At 40.1% G+C, this 14,589-nt stretch overlaps 1 protein-coding gene across 2 annotated transcripts; it reads left to right on the plus strand.

Annotated features, from left to right (window-relative positions):
* The first annotated feature begins 3,992 nt into the window (after window positions 1–3,992).
* On the plus strand, window positions 3,993–6,779 carry LOC133788818 (uncharacterized). Of its 2 annotated transcripts, none has more exons than XM_062226421.1 (4): window positions 3,993–4,215; window positions 4,584–4,876; window positions 5,257–5,514; window positions 6,117–6,779. In XM_062226421.1, exons 2-4 carry the CDS (start codon window positions 4,634–4,636, stop codon window positions 6,471–6,473), a joined length of 858 nt encoding a protein of 285 aa, XP_062082405.1. In that variant the 5' UTR covers window positions 3,993–4,215; window positions 4,584–4,633; the 3' UTR covers window positions 6,474–6,779. The 2 variants fall into 2 exon arrangements, with proteins under 2 accessions (XP_062082405.1, XP_062082404.1); XM_062226420.1 differs by having other exon boundaries at window positions 3,995–4,215; window positions 4,603–4,876.
* Window positions 6,780–14,589: the final 7,810 nt, after the last annotated feature.

The following is a 14,589-nucleotide window of genomic DNA, read 5'->3' on the forward strand; positions in this document are numbered from 1 at the left end:
AGGATTTAAAATATTGTGTTATGTAATTATTTAATTGATTTTGCTGCATTTATCATATGGAATACTTCGTCTAATACTTTGTGTGTTTGGATGTCGAGGCAGACACATTATGTGAATTTAATATTTTTTTATTTAATAACTTTTTCAAAAAATATTGTTTGGAAAAAAATAATATACAAAACTAACAATATGGTATACTATACAAGATGTGTAAGACAAAAATGTAAAGAGCATCACGGGGCCAAATTCTGATAGAACAGGTCCACACACCACTTGGTCCTGAAATGCTGGATGTTCTCATCGATAACAGTATCGAGTGGTAGCCTGGCAACCAGGTGCTCGATATGTTTGATGGCAAACATACCACAATCCCCACTGCATATAATCGATTTTGTGTCAATAAAAGATAAAAATAACTTTAATTTTCAAATTTCAAAATCCACTAATTAAATAGGGGAATACCTTGTCTTAGTCTAAGGACACTCCTCTGGAGGAATACGACAATATGAGAAAGGCTTTGCATTCTGCTCAGGATATACCCGGAGGTCCTCGTGGTCGTCAAACATGCCAGAACACCATAACAACGAAGGCAACAATAAGCACCAAGGCTTGATCGCTTCCTCCATCAGAGCGGGACTGAGCACGCTATGGTTGGAATCACAAACGTTGATGCACCACGTTGGAATGGAGACTTCAATGGCGATCCAATGTGCGGCTTTCTCGACGTGCAAGGCAAAATATACTTCACTCACATTTTTCCATGATACAAGGAATTGATTATCATCGCCCTTCAACATTCTCAGCACATCGTCCCATGTATACTTAGTGCCGGTCTCTCTGAAATGATTCCAATGACCTAGGCACACCTAGGGGAAGGTGGTGTTCATGATCGCAGCATCCTGCCGAAATGCAGCATGGTAAAAGTGGCGTCAGCGACGTAGCATGTGCAAAGCGGCATCAATATGCTAAAAAAACATAAAAATTCATTAGTACCATCAATATATTTTAAGATTGAATTGAAAACATGAATGTAATTTACATACCGAATCCCAAAGCCAAGTCTGGACTGTGTGCAACTGTAAGAACCATGCCACACCGTGCGTCCCAGTATACACGTTACGGTCTCTCTTATTGTCGATCTTCCCGACGATCCACCTATGGAAGCTTTTCTCCTGTTGTGGGTCACACTTCCTCAGTGGTTTAGTAACTAGCCCCTGTTTATCTAGTCTGACCTTCTTTGTTGGGTCGGTGAAGTCATCAAAACGCTTGGGCCTGCGTTTCTTCCTAACAACTTCAAGGCCAGCTGCCTCCTCGGGCTGCAGTACTCGTACACTGGGACTGTCAGCATCACTAGGAGCTACAGATGTCTGGGCCTGTGGAGTGGAGGGTTGATCACCGCGCTCGTAGTCTGCAGGCAAGATATCAGACTCTGTATCTGACTTTACATCGGTGGATTGACCTGAGACCAGTGAAAGCACCTGCGCCAACTGAGCCATGATCGTGGTCTGATTCTGTAGTAAGGTTGCCTGGCCCTCCTCAACCCTCTTGAGCCTCTGCAGAAGTTGCTCATAATCAGGCTGGGCAACCTGACTAGATGAAGCTGCACAGGCCTGTGAAGTGCACTCATCAACCCTAGGGACATCCTCATAAAAAATGGAGGCTTCCTTTGCAACTTATGCTAGCTTCTCTGCCTCCTTCTCAGGTACCACTACTTCATCCACTGCAGTCCCAGCCTCCAACTCAGGGAATAACCTGGAATCAACTTCTGGGAGGCTATTGTAGTAGACTACCTCACTGGGACGTGGCTTCAGCATGGAAAATACCACTAACTGCATAGTTGAATAACATGTGTCAGAAAAACTTTAATAAAATAAATCGTTAATTAATTAATTTGTGACATTTAACAAGATAAAATGGAACTTACTCGACGATTGGCGAATATAGGAGCCAACAGAGCTGTCAAAATAGTGATATCAGTCTTCGTAGCCCAGCTGAGCATCCTGGGAATCTGATTCCCACTGTTCTCACCGAACTTACTCCCGAGAGAAGGCATGGCCTCAAAAGCCCAGTAAAGAAGCGCGGGTGCATAGCAAGTGAAACTATACTTCGCCTCCTTCTGTTTTTTGCTTGACCCATCTTTCTTCTTCTCCTAATAGTGTTTCAATTGCTTCTTCATGTCCTTTTGAAGGCCTTTGCTAACCTTCTTAAATGACAACTTCCCCCAAGGATACTTGAAAAAGTAATCAATATCCTCAACCATCCTCAGGGAATCTCCCCATATCGTTGTTGTCTTCTCTGGGGCATTCAGTACCCCCTCTATCAAATAGCACAAACCCAGCTTAAATGCATCTTCTGGGTTTGTGGAGGCCTTCAATGCATCTTCCAACTGACCAAAACTAACCTTCAAATCACCATTAAAATATTCCTGGATGATCCGATCACTTGAAAGATGCTCTTTCAATTCATCTGGGGACGGTGATTTCCCAAAATTTAGCCTGGTAACTAGGGCAAACTCTGCAATACCAAATCTACACAGAGTGTTGCCCAGGAAGAACTGACCCTCTTCGGGCTTCTTACTTTCTACCTTACGCAACATTAGCTGATGCAGCAGAACCCTAGAAAAACTAAACGGTTTTGCCTTAAAGAACTGTCCCAATGGGCATGCCTGTGCCCTTTCAATAAGACCATGCCTCTTAAACTGCTCTATAAGGGTATCCAAGTAGGCACTACCCCTATAAGTGACACGGCCAGGAAAGTGTTTCTCCAACGGCACAATAAGTTCAGGCATCTGGAAAAAAAAACAAAAAAAATGTTAAAAATGTAAAACAATCTGGTAAGGCAGTTACTATCGAGGCAGAAACAATCGAGTCCTATCGATGCCTATCGAGGTGGGTTCCAAAATCACAAAGAATAATATAATCGGGTAACTATCGAGTCATATCGAGGCCTATCGAGGTAAGGCAAAAAAACCAAAGTCTAGTCATATCGAGGCCTATCGATTCCTATCGAGGTGGGTCCTAAAAATCCCAAAGCCGTGTATCATCGAGTCCTATAGATTCATATCGAGTTATGTTCTAAAATTCACAAAGCCTTGTATCATCGAGTCCTATCGATTCCTATCGAGGTAGGTTCTAAAAATTCCCAAAGTCGTGTATCATCGAGTCCCTATCGAGTCCTATCGATTCTTATCGAGGTAGGTTCTAAAAATTCCCAAAGTCGTGTATCATCGAGTCCCTATCAAGTCCTATCGATTCCTATCGAGGTAGGTTCTAAAAATTCCTAAAGTCGTGTGTCATTGAGTCCTATCGATTCCTATCGATGTAGGTTCTAAAAATTCCCAAAGCCTTGTATCATCGAGTCCTATCGAGCACAGTCTAATCCATTCCTCATCCTATACTATCGAGTCTTATCGATTCCTATCGATTTCTATCGAGTTTCATGAAAATATCGAAAAAAACCCAGATTTCTTCATTGCCAGCCCCGATCTATCCTATGAACAAAAATCAACAAAAAAAACCAGGCACATACCCATATTGCAGATTAAAAACGAAATCCCTCACCTTCGCTTTCTTTGAGGTTGTTTCCTAAAAATTTGGTTGCCTTGCTCGACGTTTTCTCCTTCCCCTTCTCCGATCGTCAAGTCTGACCTTTGGGAGCCCTTGTTCGTGTTCGTGGAAGACAATGAAGGTTGGGTTCTACGGATTCAATCGAGGCCTATCGATTTCAAAGTTTGCTTGGTTCGGGTATTTTGGGAGAGAATACGGAGAGTTTGAGAAAATTATGCCAGGGGTATTTTGGGTAGTAACGACATTAGTAGGACCAAAACGAGAGACTTATAGGGAGATGGTATTTTTCAAACGGAGTGTGACTTGTTGCATTAAAAATCAAATTACCCATATTTTATTAAAAAAAACTATGGAATATAAAAATAACCCAAGATGGCATATACACAAATAATCCCGCAACCTAACTATCCCTCTATCCTTACAAAAAAAAAAATAAACCTCTCCCTCTGCCCCGAACCGCTCCAAAGTTCCAATCTCAGACTGAACCCCTCTTTGTCTGTCTGTCTTTGTCGTCCGGCAAGTAAAGAAGCTATCTGTTGCCGACGCCGCAATTCACCAGCTTCAAGTGCTCCCCTTCGCCGAGCCTCTGCCCCACTCGCCGCTCACCTCTTCGACTTCGCTTCTCCTGCCTCCCTCAACCTCAAACGAGGTATTTCTTGCTCTTTACTGTTCAATAGCTTCATTTAAATACAATGTATGTATGTATATATATATATATATATATATCTGTGTGTGTGTATATATATAAACTATAGCTCTGGTCTCTGGAGGGGTTCAGTTTTGGGATTTCATTAGTGTCTGTAACAGGTTCTTTTTCTTGAAAATCTGAGTTTTTATATATGTTAAAAGAAATTCAAATACATCCAGTGTGAAACTCCGTCGGGATGTTTTCCAAGGATTGACTAATTTACTACAGATAAGGTTTTCAATAATCTTCACAAAAGTGAAATGAAACGAAATATGTTGTCTTCCAAATTATGATTTTATTTTGTTTGGGTTGAAATAATTTGATATTAGATAATGGTTAACATGTTAGGATTGTTGGAGATTAATGTTGTTGAGTGAAGATGAACTCGGCTCAAATTAATGTCTTCCAGAGGCCCACGTTTTATCTTGTGGGTTTCTCTGCATCTCATGTCCGAGTCTTAACGCCCAATCATTTACGTTTCCATGGTGTGCAATTTCCCTGGAATTCATTGAAGCTAAGCTCCTCTGCTGCCCCACGTGGCTTAAATTGCACGCCTCTCTTGAAGCCCCGTCGTTCTGTACCTGTCTGCTTATCAAACACTGGAGCTGGAGGTGACAATGAGGTATATATGCTACCGGGGCTGTTTTTCTTTTGTTCATCTTCCAGTTGAATTTGTTTATGGGTCTTTAAAGCTTTTGAGTTTTATGTGTTAAGAAGAAATTCTTCGTTGCTTGTTTAAGTTCTTTCTTGGGTTCTTTTTAATTAGTCTAAATATAATAGTTTGGAAAGGCTTCTGATTTCATTGAAGTTGGCGTCTTCAATTCTATTTGTAATGATTTTTACTTGCTATTATGCTGCTCTGAGTCTATAAGGGATGTTTTCAAAGCAATGTAGAATAATGGTGAGTATGAAATGCCATCCTTTATTATTCCAACTGCATTTTTGTGAAGAAGAAAGTTAAAAACTGCAGACCATCTGATTGGACTTGGTAAATTGATACAGGGTTCTCCTCCATGGAAAGCTTTTGAAAAAGTGGTGGGAAATTTTACCAAAGGAAATTCTATAGAGGATGTGTTACGGAAACAGATTGAGAAAAAGGAGTTCTATCAAGATAGAGACGGTGGTGGTATGCCCCCACCTGGTGGTGGTGGAGGTGGTGGTGGTCCAGATTTCTCTGGTGGTTCAGAGGATGAAGGTTTTTTTGGAATCTTGGATGAAACTCTGCAAGTTGTTTTGGCAACGCTTGGCTTCATTTTTCTGGTAAGCATCTTTCCTTATCGTTGGTGCAACATAATTTCTACTTCTGGAAAATTCATCATCTAGATTATTGCATTGAGGAGTTCCATACATTTGTTGATCACATTTTGTTATTTTCCCAAAATAGCATTTCCAAACTTTAAGGATGTAATTTTAAGAAATATTAGAAAATGGAAATTCTAAAGAAGGCGTACAATTTGAAGATGCTACGTCACAGATGACTCAAGGGCTTATATCTATTTAGTAAAAAACTGTTCTTATTAGATAACACTAATTTTGAACTTTCAATGTTCGTCAATATCCCTATATGTTTCACCACATTATTGTTGGCTTGAAGGGGTATTGTCTATTTTCAAAGGGAATGAATGAAAGACTATCATCTATTTTTGAGAGGCGGGCCCATCTCATCTCTTCTCACTAATTTGATTAAAAGTATCCTTATAGTAAAACTACCAGCTTTTGCTCTGCTATTCTTTAATTTCTTCGTATTGTAACACCACAATTTTTTCAGTATTAGACAACTTCCAGGATCAAGATTGTTATTGATTTCTAGCGGTATCTCATTTGTATCTATTAATATTTGTTTGTATATGGATTTACTGCAGTACATTTACATCATCAATGGTGAGGAGTTGATCAAGCTGGCAAAGGACTACATCAAGTACATCTTTAAAGGAACTGAGAGTATTCGTTTGAAGCGAGTCCTGAACAAATGGAGAAGGTTCTTCAGGAAGCTAACTGAGAAAAAAGTATATGATAAGTATTGGTTGGAAAGGGAAATCATCAACACCCCAACCTGGTGGGATAGTCCTGAAAAGTATCGGCGCTTACTTAGAGATGACTCAGAAACAAAATCGCGTAGGCCTTATGGGGAATCAACTTTGTACGACTCTTATGGAGAATCAACTTCTTACGATTCATATGAGGAATCATATCAGGATGGTCGGGATGATGACTATTGAGTTGTGTTTTGATTGCCTGTGGAAGTTGGCGGTTGATTTGGTGAAAATATTTGTCATGGCTCGGTTGTTGTAACTAAAAATTGAGAATGGAGATCAACATCTAATGTTTTAAACTTTGATGAAACCAGTAGCAATTACAACATAAAATACGTGGTTTTGTAGGCTGTCTAGTTTAGGGACTTAGTTTGAACTAGCCAGCAATTTCATTGGTTTGTCATACAATGAAGTATAAATATATATATATATAAATATATATATATATTTATATGGATGAAGGTTCTAATGCACTATCCACCTTTGTTGCCATGGTTTTTAGCTATTTAGAATGGTTGATGCTCAGTAAGAGATTATTAATTCGTTTCCAAAGGCGATTGGTCACAAATGATCCTAGAAAGAACGATCTGTTAGGATATTAACTCAACTCAGTATAATGAGTGCAAGAAGGTGAATTTTTATCTATAAAAATGAAAGAGAGGATGTGACCATTTTAGATACAATGAACGAGATAGAAGCTGAGGTTGGATTTAATCAGTCTTACATAAGTCTGCTCAAGAGCCAAATTTGTCTGGGGAATGTTATCACTAAGAACAATGATATGGTACTCAACAACATACATTGACAGCTCCGTACAACTTTTAGAAAATCTAAAAGCAATTTTATGAAAAAGTCAATAAAAATGTTTGGTAAACAGTAAAAAAAACTTAACTAGAAAAATGTTAATCAATAAATGTGGTTGGTAAATGATTAAAAAGCTGTTTAACTTTTTGAAAAAAACTCAGTAATAAATATATTAATTATATATTAATCCAAAATTAAATATTTAAAATAAATTAATATGATATAACATAAACAATACTTAAATCTTAATTTTTTTTTATTTTGTTCTAAAAATATTTTTATAATTTTACATTCATTGGATATTTTAAATATTTTTTATTTTTGTAATTTAACAAACCACATTAATAGAGTTTATTATACACTATAATATTATTTTTACATCTCATAGTATTTTTGTTGACCACTATTTTGGCCAACGACGAATAGACGTCAAAACTACAATAAGTCTTCAAGAAAAAATACGACACTAATAATTTTATAGTGGTTCAGCCCCAATTTATTAGTAATAGCCTAATCCACTTAGAGTTGTGATATATAGAACCTACACTTAAGATCAGATGAACCAGTGTCAACTGAATTTCTTAAATGTATGTGAAAAAGTACAGAATTTCTCTCTCAATAATATCAATTTTCTCTTAGAACAATACCCCAAGAATACCCGAGTTCCCAAAAACTTAGCCAGAAAAATCAGAATCAGACCCCTCTCAATGACACCATGAGCTCTTTATTTATAGACTCATGGATCGTACAATCAAAATCCCCCAATAATCGAGATAATTGGGTTGTTCTAACTGAAATCGAACACTAAGTAATTTCTCGCTGTAGCTACGGATGATTCTAATTGAAATCGTTACTGAAACTTTGTTGAAGAGTCACTGGGCTGAATTTCTGATCTGTCCGGTCGGCCAACTCCACTCCCTGAAGTGAGACTGGTCAGCTATATCACTCTTCTGGTTAGGCAAAACATCTTCATAAGTTGACTAGCCGGATAAACCTGATTCCCAAAGTGACTGGTCGGCTAAAACACTTTACTAGTCGGCCAAGACATATTACTGGTTGGATAACACTATTTTCTAAAGTGACTGGTCGGACATAATATTTTACTAGTTGGTCAAGAATCTTACTGGTCGGACAGAAACCTTACCTGGTCGGTCAAATTACTTCTTGACCAGATAAATCAATTTCGTGACCAGTAATATCACAACTCCAAAGATTAATTTCCAACCTTTGCCCTCCTTGGTCAAAACACTTATTGACTATTAATGTGTAATTCACTACCATGCATTGCTACTTGTCACTTTTGATTGCCACGTCATTGAACGAAATTTTGGGGATAACAATTTTTAAATTATAATTTATCATACACATTAATTTCATATTTTGAGATAAAATAAATGGAGAAATAATTAAAGACATAGAAAGTGAGAGTTTTGCATAACTTAAGTTTTACATATTTGTGTTGACGTGGTTTTTCGTCAACAATAGATTTAGAAATCTAATAAGAACATTAGTGCTTATTTGCAAACTGTAATGAACTTAGAAGAACCCTTTCGTACACACACAATTTTACGTGGTTCAGTGGTTAAAATCCACCTAGTCCACGAGACAATATTATTGCTCTTCTCTCACAATATCTGCAGAGTTTCAGTAATACAAAAAGACTGTCCCTTTTCTTGTCCATTATCCCTGATATTTATAGTGGAATTTCCTGGACAGGTTCGATAACCGTGTGCATAAATATGGTATACATTTAATATAGATAATACCATTTACATTGGGATATGATTGCATAACATAATATACTCCTGCTATCTTGGATAATAAATGATAAATATGCAATACAACCTGGGCATTAATGAGCGTATAAAGAGCCTCCAAGTCTCTCGGGATCCTTCAGTATGTGTCTTGACCAGATTTCCACAGGCTGGACATATTCATTGACTTGGTGATCGAAGATTATCCGAACCTTAGTTTTGGAGCTGGACGAGAATTCTGACCGACAGATTGATTTGGAGTAACTCAATTTCGGGCGTACTGGGCTAACGGTCCAGCCTGAATGAGAGTCTCAATCTCATCTTTCAGTTGTCGACAATCATCGATATTATGACCGATGTCATTATGGTATCAACAAAACTTTGAAGGATCTCTCTTCGCCCATTGATGCCTTAATGGTTCTTGTTTCTTCCACGAAAGGAGATTAGAGTTTGACAGGAAGATATCTTCCCGTGTATCCGTTAGGTCAGTGTAGGTGGCATAAAAAGGCTTGAATTTTTACCCGGACTTGTTCTTCTTTGTGTCGTTCTGGTCGCCCTCACCATTCTCTTTCCTCTTATTGTTTCTCGCTTGGTTATTTTGGGTAACAAGTTGAGCCATAGCTGCAACACCTGCCACCGCTCCAACGGGTTGGATAGGGGCCTTGCTAGTTCCTGCAATAACAGATCGCGCCTCTTCCAAGTTTATCCACTCCTAAGCTTGGGCCAAGAACTCATCTACACTTTTAACCCCTTTTTGCTGGAGATCCTGCCAAAGATCGCCTCCCACCAGGATTCCTGTTCTCATAGCCATGAGCTTGGAGCTATCATCAGTTTCTCTAGCTCGTGCTGCAATGTTGGCAAATATGCTCAGATATGCTTTCAAGGACTCACCAGGTTGTTGTTATATGTTGGCCAATGAGTTGGCCTCTACGCGAGTTGCCTTTGAAGTTCGGAACACTTTCTTGAACTCGGAAGACAGCTTCTTCCAAGAGCTTATCGAATATTTTTTGTACTTCTTGAACCACTCTCTGGCAGGTCCGATCAGAGTCGTGGGGAACAAAATATGCCTTAGGTCGAACCTGTCATTGTGGGCCATCATCAACGTATTGAACATCCCAAGGTGGTTGGATGGATCTGTGTTTCCATCAAATGTTGTCATGTTCGGCATCCTGAAGATAATAGGATATGCAGCTGCTGCGATGTTTGGGGCGAAAGGTTCGAACTCCTCATCGGAGTCATAATCATCAATCCCTTTTTCTAGATAAGAGCTTCTTCATCTGCTCCTCCATGAAGGCCAGTTGCTTGAGGGTTGGGTCTTTGGTCTCTAGATTTGCTGGGAGTTGTTCACCAGCTCCCATCATATTGTATGCGTTTGATGGGTTGTTGTCCCTCCAAATTCGAGCTTGGTTAGGTGGGACATTCCCATTGTCGCGTACAATAGACGGACCTCCCTTGTGTTGAGTATAACTCATATTATCATTGCGAGCTGGATACCTCCTTTGTGAATTTAGATGATCACGTAGATCAGGATGTGCATCGAAATGAGGACTTTGTGCTGAACTAAGATGATTCCTTAGGTCTCTCTCAGACCTGCCTCCACGCTAGCTCCCCACCTAGTAACTTCCATTTGCAAACCTTACAGCCTGCGCCTGAGATCGATGACATGGATTGTCGACACGTTCCCGTGGGACGTAATTGTCTACTGACGTGGGAGGATTTCTCCTACTATTTCCACGAGGTGGAGCATTTCTTTGTGGGTGTGGTGGTGTAGGATGTCTAACCAACGATGGCAGATGTCTTATTGGTGAGGCTATCCTCGTTCCATCAGGATGAACTAAATTAACCCACCTTGATTCTACCCCAATGTCCCAAGATCTCTGTGACTAGGGTTCTGATTACGGCACAGGAGGATTCACTGAGGCATTTTGTCTCCATGAACTTGTCCCGGCTCGCCCTGGTGGGTTGTTATGGGCATTCCTGGGAATTTGTGTGGAAGGCATGGAGCTAGGGGTCGCAGTTCTGACTGACTGACTGGCATGCCGGTGATGGTTCCTGTGATGACTAGTGGGGTGAGCACTTCAGTGATTTCACTCTGAAGGTACAGAGCTTGGAGTGGCGGTCCTAATAGAACGACTGGGTTTGGACCGGTTATTCCTGTGGGACTTATGGGACCAACTTTGCCTCTTTTCGACATTAGCGTCGGTTGCAAGAGGGGGTAACCGAGCCAGGACTTCTTCAATCTATTTGTTTGCCCTAGCGAGATGGCTCCTTAATTGGGCATTCTCCATCTCGATAGTTGTTAGATATCCTGGATTAGGATTTGGTGGGAGTGACGCTGAACTCCCAGCGTTGTCTTGGCCCACCAGTTGCTTCCCAAGACGTTGTTGAACATATGGGCCCTTTTCAGTGGGAACGGCTGCATGATGCACCTCATGCCCACCAGGTTGTTCCATTTCGTTGTCATACATCGATCGAGTAACCGCCATGATGAACGTCGAATGAAACTTGTAAAGCACTAATTTTCTCTCAATGAAAGCACCAAACTGTTGACACGACTTTTCGCCAACCGTAGATTTAGAAATCTAATAAGAATATTAGTGTTTATTTGCAAACCGTAATGAACTTATAAGAACCCTTTCGTACACACACAATTTTACGTGATTCAATAGTTAAAATCTACCTAGTCCACGAGATAATACTATTGCTCTTCTCTCATAATTTCTACAGAGTTTCAGTAATACAAAAAGACTGTCCCTTTTCCTGTCCATTATCCCTGATATTTAAATTGGAATTTTCTGGATATGTTTGGGTAACCGTGTGCATAAATATGGTATACATTTAATACAGATTACACCATTTACATTGGGATATGATTGCATAACAGAATATGGTATACATTTAATACAGATAATACCATTTACATTGGGATATGATTGCATAACATAATATACTTCTGCTATCTCGAATAATAAATGATAAATTTGCAATACATCTTGGGCATTAATGAGCCTATAAATAGCCTCCAAGTCTCTTCGGATCCTTCAGTATGCATCCTGACCAGGTTTCCACGGGCTGAACATCTTCATCAAGCTGGTGATCGAAGATTATCTGAACCTTAGTTCGGATTAACTTTAGAGCGCCCTAAGAGAGATATGGCCACTATATGTCTCGAACTAGACCATCATCCTAAGATGCGGCCTGATAATTACCTGAATGTCGTATTGCCAAGTCCTAACTCGAGTTGTTCATATCATCATTAGCTAGATGTTCTACTTGTGTGCTTTTCTATATATTCATCTGCCAATTATATCTCTAGCTGAGTGATTAAACTCGTGCTAATTTTTAGGGTACAAAAATTTGTACCATGACTAGATTATTATACCACAATCATTATAGTTAGAATCTTAGCTACAACAACTAATTATAATACATACACAATTATATGTGTACTAGGTGCAATTAACATAGAATACACGTTTGCTTAATTTTATTTAGAAAATTTATTAATTATTTTTATTAAGTTTTTATAATTGTCATATAAATTTTAAATAAATAACCAATATTATTTATAAAAAGTGACATAAACATATTAAAAGAAAAATTACACCAAAATATTGTTTATGGTTTTAATATCTGAATGTGCTTATTAGCACCATGCTTGGATATGAATATGAATCGACATGCTTATTAGCATGATTTTTGAATGTGAATGATTATATGCTTGGTCTTGGACCGTGAGGTGGAAAGAGGTTAGTTACCACTACCTAACTGGCCGAATTGATTATTGCAGCAAGGTATAAGCTTGGAAGTATGCTTCCATGGTAGATTGAATCATCAGCTGACCAGGAAGATCAGGGCCAGAATGACAGACAAGGTCAGAATAATGATAATCAAGGTCAGACCCTTCTGCCAGCTCCTAAGAACTGGCAGAAGGTGCTTGCTGATTTGCAAACCAGGTTATTTAGGAAGGAAGAAGAAATATGCCTCTTGAGGCAACAATAGGTTCTTGCAGGGAACATTTTGCAAGAAGCACCACCTATGATGGTGCCAATAGTTGAGCAGTTGCCAGAGGCTGGGAGTAGATGGGAACCTCTTTATGAAAGGTTCAAGATCAACACCCTCCAGCTTTTTAGGGCAGTGCAGATCCGGCTAAGGCCTAACAGTGGATGAGTATGGTTACCACCATTCTAGACTTTATGAGGGTGGTTAGTAATGAGAGGGTGGTCTGTGCCACATATATGTTTCGGGAGGATGCCCGAATTTGGTGGGAGGTGATATCCTAGACTTGAAATGTTAATGCCCTGGATTAGGTAGAGTTTTAAACTCTGTTTAATGAAAAGTATTGCAATGATGCCATCAGGGCTCCAAAAGCTAAAGAGTTCAGTAAACTGCTTCAGGGAAATATGTCAGTGACAGAGTATGCACTGAGGTTTGATAGATTAGCCAAGTTCGTTGTAGACTTGGTGCCCACTGACGGGACAAGGAAAGAAAGATTTCTCCAGGAGCTATAGCCTATGATAGCCCGGGATGTTCATATCACCACTATGCCAGGAGTGACTACTTATGCACAAGTGGTGGAGAAGGCCCTTACTGCTAAGGGTGCAGAGAATAAGATATGGCACGAGAATGCAACCATGAGAGATACTAGGAGGGCGAGACCTCAATTTATGAGTTCAGGTAGGGGCGGGGGCCCCAGTGATCAGAAAAGGAAGGCTCATGAGGCCTGTAACACCCCACGTCACTATGGCTGCTTCCTGGAATGATGACTGGCCCTACTGACCAACATGAGTCTTTCCAGCGGCTTTGTCCTCACTCGCACGCTTCCTGGGAAAACTTCTCAGGAGGTCACCCATCTTGAGACTACTCCAGGTCGAGCACGCTTAACTTTGGAGTTCTCAAGTGATGGGCCACCGAAAAGAAGATGCATCTTCTTGGCATAGGTAGTACCCATCAATCCATTTAAGCCTTCTTCAACTGTGTATTCCCATACCTACACAGTCTTAGAATCATCACACTTGACCTTCCCCAGATGGTGTGGGATTGCACAGCTTTTTACTTGGTCTTTCCCCCTACGGATAACGGGATTCTGACTGTCACAAGGCCTTTCCAACTCTAGGCTCTGACAGGAGACCACATGGTGTCCAGATAGGCCGCCAGGGCAACAGTGAGGGCTGGAGGATTTTTCCATAATGTGCCAGATGTAGGAAGTTCCATATAAGGGAGTGTCGAGCAAAGGCCTGCTTTTTGTGCAGAGTAATGGGACACTTAAAGAAATATTGCCCGAAGGCAAGAAAGGCAGACAGCTCGACCCTAGCTCGAGTTTTCGCGTTGACACAGGCAGAAGCTGAGGCTTGTCCCTCAGTAGTCACAGGTCAACTTTTTAGTGCTGGAACCCCTTATACTGTTTTGATTGATTCCGGTTCTACACATTCTTTTGTTGCTAGTAGAATTATTGATAGATTGTGTAGACCATGTGTTTATTATGCTGTGGGGTTCGAGACCTTATTGCCCACTGGGGAGTTCATAGTATCCAGGAGATGGTTCAGATCATTGTCAGTGACAATGGAGGACAGAGCATTGTCAGTTGATTTGATAAAGTAGGTTATGACCGACTTTGACATGATTCTAGGTATGGACTGGTTAGTGAAGTATGGGGCAACCATAGATTGCAGAAGGAAAATGGTAACCTTTAAGCCTGAAGGTGAGGAGTATTTGTTGGAACTGTGCATGGACTCGGTGTACCT

This window comes from Humulus lupulus, chromosome 7 (assembly GCF_963169125.1).
Source record: "Humulus lupulus chromosome 7, drHumLupu1.1, whole genome shotgun sequence".
Taxonomy (NCBI): Eukaryota; Viridiplantae; Streptophyta; class Magnoliopsida; order Rosales; family Cannabaceae; genus Humulus; species Humulus lupulus.

Coding starts and splice junctions, on each gene's coding strand:
- LOC133788818 (XM_062226421.1), top strand. CDS start 4,634: ATGAACTCGGCTCAAATTAATGTCTTCCAGAGGCCCACGTTTTATCTT. Junction 4,877..5,256: donor GAGCTGGAGGTGACAATGAG/GTATATATGCTA, acceptor AAATTGATACAG/GGTTCTCCTCCATGGAAAGC. Junction 5,515..6,116: donor CGCTTGGCTTCATTTTTCTG/GTAAGCATCTTT, acceptor GATTTACTGCAG/TACATTTACATCATCAATGG.